The sequence below is a fragment of the Mandrillus leucophaeus genome, unplaced genomic scaffold (assembly GCF_000951045.1).
Source record: "Mandrillus leucophaeus isolate KB7577 unplaced genomic scaffold, Mleu.le_1.0 Scaffold24, whole genome shotgun sequence".
NCBI lineage: Eukaryota > Metazoa > Chordata > Mammalia > Primates > Cercopithecidae > Mandrillus > Mandrillus leucophaeus.
In genome coordinates, this window is record NW_012102476.1 from 3,642,808 (window position 1) to 3,652,711 (window position 9,904).

General features: G+C 53.0%; 1 protein-coding gene across 1 annotated transcript in view; it reads left to right on the plus strand.

Moving 5' to 3' along the window:
* The first annotated feature begins 33 nt into the window (after nucleotides 1-33).
* The window catches only part of SETD1A (SET domain containing 1A), a 27,382-nt gene continuing 17,511 nt past the window's right edge, over nucleotides 34-9,904 (plus strand). Inside the window, exons 1-10 of the mRNA XM_011982506.1 lie at nucleotides 34-77; nucleotides 317-481; nucleotides 691-786; nucleotides 2,849-3,119; nucleotides 5,233-5,354; nucleotides 5,593-5,822; nucleotides 6,108-6,957; nucleotides 7,096-7,881; nucleotides 8,380-8,556; nucleotides 8,976-9,063. Coding sequence (XP_011837896.1) covers nucleotides 332-481; nucleotides 691-786; nucleotides 2,849-3,119; nucleotides 5,233-5,354; nucleotides 5,593-5,822; nucleotides 6,108-6,957; nucleotides 7,096-7,881; nucleotides 8,380-8,556; nucleotides 8,976-9,063 — 2,770 coding nt within the window. The 5' untranslated portion in view covers nucleotides 34-77; nucleotides 317-331. The remainder of the gene's footprint in view (nucleotides 78-316; nucleotides 482-690; nucleotides 787-2,848; nucleotides 3,120-5,232; nucleotides 5,355-5,592; nucleotides 5,823-6,107; nucleotides 6,958-7,095; nucleotides 7,882-8,379; nucleotides 8,557-8,975; nucleotides 9,064-9,904) is intronic.

A 9,904-nucleotide genomic window follows, 5' to 3' on the forward strand; every position in this document is an offset into this window, starting at 1 on the left:
GGGGCGGGGCCTGCAGGAGGCGGGGGAGGGGTCTTGCGCCGAGGCCAAGTGGGGCGCGCGCTAGGGAGAGCGGGAAGGTAAGGGGGCTCGAGACGGGCCTGGGGGCCTGACAGTAGAGTTGGGAGGTGGAGAGAGGCTGGGTTGTTGTGGTGAGACAGAGGGTACTTGGGGGAGAATCCGGGGGAGCCCCGGGTCAGGGTGAGGGGTGGAAACTGGAGTGATGGGAGAATCTGGAATCGGGGCTGGCCAGTGAGGAAAGGCAGGGGAATCAGGCCCAAGTCGTGACCCTTCTTGTGTGTCCCCCTTTCCCTAACAGTGTAAATGAGCAAAGATGGATCAGGAAGGTGGGGGAGATGGGCAGAAGGCCCCGAGCTTCCAGTGGCGGAACTACAAGCTCATCGTGGATCCTGCCTTGGACCCTGCCCTGCGCAGGCCTTCTCAGAAGGTGTACCGCTATGACGGAGTCCACTTCAGTGTCAACGTGAGTGCCCGGGCCTTTGCTTGCCATCCGGGGAGCTCCAGGTGCCCCTGTCCTCTGTGATTCTGTTCAGCACCTAGAATGGTAGCCTGCCTTCTTGAAAGTGGGCAGTTGAACCCATGTTTTGCATGTGCGTGTCCAGATGGGCTTCTTAGAGCTCCCCAGCCTGGATTCACCCTGAGCTGTCTTTCTGCTACTGCTTTCCTTCCTAGGACTCAAAGTATATACCAGTCGAAGACCTCCAAGACCCCCGTTGCCATGTCAGGTCCAAAAACAGAGACTTTTCCCTCCCAGTCCCTAAGTTTAAGGTACGTGTTTTCTGGGCTTCTAGTGTGGTAGTCCTAAGAGGGTATGGAGGATGCGTCTTGGCACTATAGCTGAATAAAAAGAGTTTCCAATGAAAGGGTCTCAGCCAGATCTAGCAACCTGAGACTGTGAGACTCAGTTGTTCTGGACAGGAGGTACACTTAGTCTTCTAGAAAGGTACAGGTCAGGTGTCCTAAGTGTATCTCTGGTGGCTGGGGTGTTGACTTCTTGAAGGGTGAGGTAAAGACTGTTTAGCTGCTATTCCTATCACTGTGTATTCCTAGACAGTGCATAGCACACAACAGTGGGATCTCCCAGTTCCTTGACAGTCAAGGGGAGTGACAAGGCCACTGCCTACCTGGATTGCACTGTTCCCCACCTCTCATTTGGCAATGTCATTTCCATCTTGTTTCCTTCGAGGACTCCCATTCCCCACCCTAGGCAAGATATTCTTCAGGCCTTGAACTGGGCCTGAAACACTGGTGGTTCTTCATTTCCTTCTCTGATTCTTTATTCTTCCTTTTTAAATAAATTGTCTGTGGGGTCCCTTCATTCTTCTTCTTCACCTTTTTTTTTTTTTTTTATTTTGTACACTTTACTTGGACAATCTCTTTCACACCTACAGCTTCAACTAGTACCTAAATTTTGATGACTTCCAATTATCTGTTTCCAGCCGACATCTCCAGGCTTGTATGCCTGGTAGGGGGAGAGTTTCATTTGGAGGCCACACAGATGTCTCAGAATTAAGAGATTTAAAATAAATTATCTACCCCCTTAACCTATCTCTTTCATTTTCCCTCTGCTCATACGTGGCAGTACTGTCAACTCAGCTGCATAGCCTGGCAGCCTTTGATTCTCTCCTTTTCTCTCACAGTCGGTCACCAAGTCCTCCTGGCTCTTTTCCTTTTTATTCTTCATCTTTCTATTCTCATTGCCACGTAACGTAGATCTTGGTATTCATTTCATCTGATCTCCTTGCCTTCGTTGTTTCCTCTGTTTCTTCTCTGCCTTGCTGTCATTTGTCTCTTTGGCTCACTGCTCTTCTATTTTCCTTTTGTTGCCAAGTCCATGTTTTGGGGCATTGACATGTATGGTTATTGATCTGGCCAAGCCTTATCCTCTGACTTGACACCACACCCCTGTGTTGCATCCACACCATATGCTTTGCAGTTTTTCGAAAACACCAAGTTGTTTTATACTTCCGTGTCCTAGGGGTCCTTGTCATTTGATGGAATGTTAATCCCCAAATCTCAGTAAGAATGGCACCATCTTTATGAATTCTTCCCTGATTATACTCTGTACAAAGGTTTCCTTCTCTGGGCTCCAGAATACCATGTACACATCCGCTGCCACTGAGTCGTGTTGTATTTGTATGTGTATATCTTGCTACTTTTCTGTACGGGAATCTCTTCCTTTCTATCTCTGTATTTCCAGTGACTTGTTCACGGTAGTTACCTAATAAAGGCTGAGCTGGGGAATCATCGCTCTGCAGCTCGTTCTCTCCACGTATGTTTATTCCTCAGTATGTACATTTCTTTCTTTCTTTTTTTTTTTGAGACTGGGTCTCGCTTTGTTGCCCAGGCTGGAGTGCAGTGGTGTGATCTCGGCTTAGTGCAACCTCTGCCTGCCAGGTTCAAGCAATTCTCCTGCCTCAGCCTCTTGAGTAGCTGGGATTACAGGTACCCACCACCATACCCAGCTAAATTTTTTTTTTTGTATTTTTAGTAGAGACAGGGTTTTATCATGTTGGACAGGCTGGTCTTGAACTCCTGACTTCTGGTGATCCATCCACCTCATCCTCCCAAAGTGTTGGGATTATAGACGTGAGCTACCACACCTGGCCTAGTTTGCACATTTCTGTTCTTAATTCTTGCTATTCTATGGTGATAAGAATTCAGGGAAAAGGGGTCAGGTCTGATGGATCCCTTATTATGGGCCCCTTCCCTTGCCCATCACTTTCCTGGATCTCTCTCTTGACTTCGTGGAGCTTGCTAAAGTTTCCCGAAGGACAAAGGAACAGTGGTCAGTGTTGAGACCCCATACCAACTCCTGTTCTTTCCCCAGCTGGACGAGTTCTATATTGGACAGATTCCACTGAAGGAAGTGACTTTTGCAAGGCTGAATGACAACGTGCGGGAGACCTTCCTGAAGGATATGTGCCGTAAGTACGGCGAGGTGGAAGAGGTAGAGATCCTTCTTCACCCCCGTACGCGCAAGCACCTGGGCCTGGCCCGTGTGCTCTTCACCAGCACTCGAGGCGCCAAGGAAACAGTCAAAAACCTCCACCTTACCTCCGTCATGGGCAACATCATCCATGCCCAGCTTGACATCAAAGGTGAGGACTCCTGTGCCTGCCACTCAGGCTTGGCCTCCAACGGAGGTTGTACATGCAAATGCCTGTCAGGGTCAGGCAGGCACCCAGGGTCATGATCTGAAACTGTTGGGGCCAGTTGTGTTTCTGAAATCGGATCAGATTTTAGAGTGGAATTATGGTACATGGATTTGTGTGTGTGGTGTCTCCAGCAAGGTTGGGCAATAGGCCATAATCAAGCACATAACTATCTGTTAAAAAAAAAAAAAAAAAATCATATGAAGGGTTGTACTAGGTAGGATGAATAGATTGTAGTAAATCAGCCCAGGTCAGGTAGGTTGGTTGGTTGGTTTTTGAGACAGGATCCTGCTGTGTCACCCAGACTGGAGAGCAGTGGCGTGATCTTTCCTCACTGCAGCCTCCAACTCCTGGGCTCAGTCACCCCAGCCTCCTGAGTAGCTGGGATTACAGGCACGCACCACCATACCTGGCCAACATTTTTTTGATTATTTGCAGAGATGAAGTCTCGCTACACTGCTCAGCCTGTTTTTAATTTTTCTTTCTTTCTTTCTTTTTTTTTTTTTTGAGACGGAATCTCGCTCTGTCACCCAGGCTGGAGTGCAGTGGCACAATCTTGGCTCACTGCAACCTCCACCTCCCAGGTTCAAGCGATTCTTCTGCCTCAGCCTCCTGAGTAGCTGGGATTACAGGTGCATGCCACCATGCCCAGCTAATTTTTGTATTTTTAGTAGAGATAGGGTTTCACTGTTAGCCAGGCTGGTCTTGAACTCCTGACCTCAAGTGATCTGCCTGCCTCAGCCTCCCAAAGTACTGGTATTACAGGCGTGAGCCACCGTGGCCGGGCTCTTTTTTCTATACGCTGTTCTATAACCTATATAGGTTTTAATGCCAGATTCACTGGATTTTCTGTGTTTTTTGGTTTGAAAATTTGAGACAGTAAAGGAGCTGTGAATGCAAGCGAGGTGATCTGGGCTTCTGTGTTGAGTGATGAGGAGCAGTGGGGTCTGTGGCGAGCTGCAGATTGCAGTATTGTCTGAAGGAGGCAGCCGTTAGTAGGCACTGGCCAGTTTGCAAGTGGGGATGAGGTTTAACATTCCTGAATTTGATTTGTAAAAGAAAGCCAGCCATCCTGGCCAACATGGTGAAACCCTGTCTCTACTAAAAAAAATACAAAAAACTAGCCAGGCGAGGTGGTGGGCGCCTGTAGTCCCAGCTACTCGGGAGGCTGAGGCGGGAGAATGGCGTAAACCCGGGAGGCGGAGCTTGCAGTGAGCTGAGATCCGGCCACTGCACTCCAGCCTGGGCGACAGAGTGAGACTCCGTCTCAAAAAAAAAAAAAAGCCAGGGCCAGGATGCGGTGGCTCACGCCTGTAATCCCAGCACTCTGGGAGGCCAGGGTGGGCGGATCACCTGAGGACAGGAGTTCGAGACCAGCCTGGTCAACATGGTGAAACCCCATCTCTATTAAAAATGACAAAAATTAGCCAGACGTGGTGGTTCATGCTTATAATCCCAGCCATTCGGGAGGCTGAGACATGAGAATCACTTGAACCTGGGAGGTGGAAGTTACATCATGCCACTGCACTCCAGCCAGAAATATGGGTTTTTGTGTGAAATCTCATGGTTTTAAAATATCATGTTTCCCTTCTCACAAGGTGTTTCTGAGGTGTTCACAGCGCCTGCGGGATCCGTTGGTCCCCGGGTTGCTCTTCTGTAGGCTTTAGTTTACAGGATAAAGAGCATGGGGTGATCAAGCCTCTGGGTTTGAATTCCAATTCTTTCACTGATCAATTCTGTGACTTTGTGTAGGTCACTTTTAAGCCTGTAGAACAGAGGTACTGATGCTTCCCTTCTGGTGATCCAGCATGGGTAAAATAAGTAGAAGTGTTTTTGATAAATCGTGAAGTGTCGTGATATATGTTGTTTGTGGTAGTTCAGAGGTAGAGATGAGGTAGAAGATCCCAAAGGTAGAGTTATGGTAGGAGAACTGAAATCCTGAAACCCAGACTCCAAGAAATTGTAGGAAACTTGAGGCCTGAGAAAGAAGCAGGAATACCAGATCAGGAAGGAGTTAGTGTCTCCATCTGACAATTGGTTCCCATTTCCCTCCCTCCAGGACAACAACGAATGAAATACTATGAACTAATTGTCAATGGCTCCTACACCCCTCAGACTGTGCCCACTGGGGGCAAGGCCCTGAGTGAGAAGTTCCAAGGCTCGGGTGTAGCCACTGAGACGGTGAGAAGCTTGTGGCTGCCACAGCCCCTAGCCATGTGGGCATGGTGCCCGGGTGCCCAGAGCAGGAGCAGTCTTCGGGAGGTTCCGGGCTTCCCTGTTAAACATAAGAAGAGCCAAGCAAAGCTGCTGAGATGCTTTCAAAAGACAGGGAAATAGGATTCCTGGTTTGGGGAAGGGCAGGTTTTCAAGTGATGTCTTGAGCCCATTCCTCTCTCCTTGCCCTGCTCTGTTGCTCCAGGCTGAATCCCGCCGTCGCTCTTCCTCCGACACTGCTGCCTACCCAGCAGGCACTACTGCAGTGGGCACTCCTGGCAACGGCACCCCCTGCTCCCAGGACACAAGCTTCTCCAGCAGCCGACAAGATACCCCATCTTCCTTTGGCCAGTTCACCCCTCAGTCCTCCCAAGGAACCCCCTACACGTCTCGGGGCAGCACCCCCTACTCTCAGGACTCCGCCTACTCCGGCAGGTACAGAGCAGACCCCGCCTGGGGCCCCGCCCGCAGAGTCTGGGAGCTGCCACTGGGAAGAAGAAGCCCAGAGTCTCTCCAAGAGGGAATTGGAAATAATTTGTTCTAGTTTTTCTGTGGATTCAGTCAACAAATTGCTGTCCTCAGGGAACACACTAGCTAGGAACCCAACATATAGCTCTTCTTTTGAGGGCAGACTAGAGGGGCTTTGGGCCCTAGGACCCAGGACGCTCTGGTTTGGTCGTAGAGAGCTGAGCCCACCTAACTCCCCTGCTTCTTCTCCAGCACCACTTCAACCTCCTTCAAGCCCCGGCGGTCAGAGAACAGCTACCAAGATGCCTTTTCCCGCCGCCACTTCTCTGCATCTTCAGCCTCCACAACCGCCTCCACGGCCATCGCCGCCACCACTGCAGCCACCGCAGCATCCTCCGCCTCTTCCTCCTCTTTGTCCTCATCCTCTTCGTCATCCTCTTCCTCCTCGTCCTCTCAGTTTCGTAGTTCTGACTCAAACTACCCAGCGTATTATGAAAGCTGGAATCGCTACCAGCGCCATACTTCCTACCCATCACGCCGGGCCACGCGGGAAGATCCCCCTGGAGCCCCCTTTGCTGAAAATACAGCTGAGTGCTTCCCACCTTCCTATACCTCCTACCTGCCCCCCGAGCCCAGCCGGCCCGCCGACCAGGACTACCGGCCTCCTGCCTCAGAGGCTGCACCCCCGGAGCCTCCAGAACCTGGCGGAGGCGGGGGTGGAGGAGGGCCCAGCCCTGAGAGAGAAGAAGTTCGGACTTCCCCCCGCCCAGCCTCACCTGCCCGCTCCGGCTCCCCAGCCCCAGAGACCACCAATGAGAGCGTGCCCTTCGCCCAGCACAGCAGCCTGGATTCCCGCATCGAGATGCTGCTGAAGGAGCAGCGCTCCAAGTTTTCCTTCTTGGTCTCTGACACAGAGGAGGAGGAAGAGAACAGCAGCGTGGGCCTTGGGGCCAGAGATGCAGGGAGTGAGGTGCCTTCTGGGTCAGGGCATGGGCCCTGCACACCCCCTCCAGCCCCAGCTAATTTTGAGGATGTGGCACCTACAGGGAGTGGGGAGCCAGGGGCTACCCGGGAGTCTCCCAAGGCAAACGGACAGAACCAGGTGAGATTGGGGTCAGCCAGAGGAGGCACCTGGGCTCTGGGAGTCAGGGTTGGGCCTAGGGGAGAGGGAAGGGAACTAGACGAGAAAGTAAGGTTTGGGACAACAGAAGCCTTCTGTGACCCTCCTCTGCCCCCGCAGGCTTCTCCATGCTCTTCTGGAGACGACATGGAGATCTCCGATGACGACCGGGGTGGCTCACCCCCTCCGGCCCCGACGCCCCCTCAGCAGCCTCCGCCGCCTCCCCCTCCCCCGCCTCCTCCTCCTCCCTACCTGGCGTCCCTTCCCCTTGGTTATCCTCCCCACCAGCCTGCCTACCTCCTCCCACCCAGACCTGATGGGCCGCCGCCCCCTGAGTACCCCCCACCTCCTCCACCACCCCCGCACATCTATGACTTTGTGAACTCCCTGGAGCTCATGGACCGACTTGGGGCTCAGTGGGGAGGGATGCCTATGTCCTTCCAGATGCAGACCCAGATGTTAACTCGACTCCATCAGCTGCGGCAGGGCAAGGGATTGATTGCCGCCTCAGCTGGTCCCCCCGGTGGGACCTTTGGGGAGGCCTTCCTCCCATTCCCACCCCCGCAGGAGGCAGCCTATAGCTTGCCCTATGCTCTATATGCACAGGGGCAGGAGGGCAGAGGGGCATACTCGCGGGAGGCCTATCACCTGCCCATGCCCATGGCAGCCGAGCCCCTGCCCTCCTCCTCAGTCTCGGGAGAGGAGGCCCGGCTGCCACCCAGGGAAGAAGGAGAGCTGGCAGAGGGCAAGACCCTCCCGACGGCAGGCACCGTGGGCCGTGTGCTTGCCATGTTGGTCCAGGAGATGAAGAGCATCATGCAGCGAGACCTCAACCGCAAGATGGTGGAGAACGTGGCCTTCGGAGCCTTTGACCAGTGGTGGGAGAGCAAGGAGGAGAAAGCCAAGGTGAGGCCAGCACCTGGGACCAGGGAGCCCTGGGCTCTGCAGGAGGAAGTGAGCCTCTGACTCCTCCAGGCTGCACAGCTCAGAGGAGACAGGTAACAGAGGCGAGTGGAGAGAGGCCGCAGGCCCTCAGGGCTGCCCTGACTGGGCAGGGGAGTTGGGGGCACAGAGAAGCAGGCACAGATGGGCCTGGGAGGCAGCAGAGCTTTGTCCTGGTTCCATTGCTTGGTTGCTTGTGGTGGACAAGGCCCTTAGGTCTCTTCAAACTTTGGTCTTCCATTTTGCCATTTGTGAAGTGGGAATGGTGGCTATTTCTTAAGGCTGGTGGGCGAAATGAGCAGACTTTTGAGAAAGTGCCATGTGGGGGCTGGGACAGGTGTGACCAAGATGTGGAGCAGCAAGTAGATGCGTTCTGTATTCCTGGGGTCCGGGAGTAGGTCTCAGGCAGGAGGGAATGCCTGGGTTCTGGGCGCCGGGGCTCAGCCCCACTGCTGCCTGCAGCCATTCCAGAATGCGGCCAAGCAGCAAGCCAAGGAGGAGGATAAAGAGAAGACAAAGCTGAAGGAGCCTGGCCTGCTGTCCCTCGTGGACTGGGCCAAGAGCGGGGGCACTACGGGCATCGAGGCCTTCGCCTTTGGGTCAGGGCTGCGAGGGGCCCTGCGGCTGCCTTCATTCAAGGTACTCAGAACTGTCGTTTTGTGGGGTAGGGTGGGGAAAGGGAGAGGGGTGGTCAGGAACTATGAGCGTTTGAGCTCTTTTTTTTTTATTTTATTTTTGAGACAGAGTCTTGCTCTGTTGCCCAGGCTGGAGTGCGGTGGAGCTCACTGCAACCTCTGCCTCCCGGGTTCAAGCGATTCTCCTGCCTCAGCCTCCTGAGTAGCTGGGGTTACAGGCGCCCGCCACCATGCCCGGCTAATTTTTGTATTTTTAGTAGAGGTGGCGTTTCACTATGTTGGCCACGCTGGTCTTGAACTCCTAACCTCAGGTGATCCACCTGCCTTGGCCTCTCAAAAGTGCTGGGATTACGGGAGTGAGCCAGCATGCTCTGCCTGAGTATTTGAGTTCTAAACGAGCCCCATCTTCTCCCTGTTCCCCAGGTAAAGCGGAAAGAACCATCGGAAATTTCCGAGGCCAGTGAGGAAAAGAGGCCTCGTCCCTCCACTCCTGCTGAGGAAGATGAAGACGGTGAGCAGGGTCAGGCATAAGGAGAAGGGGTGGTCTGTGTGGGTTCTGATGGGAGAGCAAGGGTCGGGGATGAAGGGGTTGGGTCGTTCTGAGGGCAGAGCAGGTGGGGGTGCAGGGTTGAAATGCAGCAGTTCTGAGAGGTGTGGGATACACCAGGTAGGGCTATTCCTGGATTGTAGTTGCGGGTCTTCCTCTGGTCTGCTGATTTACATTTTCTGTATTTTGGGTTTTTCCACCCATGAAATTCAGTGTCTGGAATCACGGAATTCCAAGTTAAACGAGGCATCTCCCCAAGTTTCCCACCTGATGCTCATGCCCTCCTACCACCTTCCTCCCAGTGTGCTCGAGTTTCAGCCCTTGCTTGATGGCTACCATGGCCTGGAAACTTCCCCACTGAGTCAGATCTGCTTCCCTGGAGACCCACTGGCCCTCGTACTCTTTTCTTGGGCTAGGCATAACAAATCAGCTCCCGCTTCCACCCGACCAGAAAATGATACAAGATCAAATGGGCAGGACATATTTAAAACTGTGTGGGCTGGGCACAGTGGCTCTTGCCTATAATCCCAGCATTTCGGAGGCTGAGGCAGGAGGATCACCTGAAGTCAGGAGTTCAAGACCAGCCTGGCCAACATGGCACAACCCTGTCGCTACTAAAATTACAAAACAGCCAGGCATGGTGGTGTTCACCTGTGATCCCAGCTACTTGGGAGGCTGAGGCACGAGAATCACTTGAACCCAGGAGGTGGAGGTTACAGTGAGCCAAGATCATGCCACGGCACTTCAGCCTGGGTGATAGCATGAGACTGTGTCTTAAAAAAAATATATATATATGTATTATTTT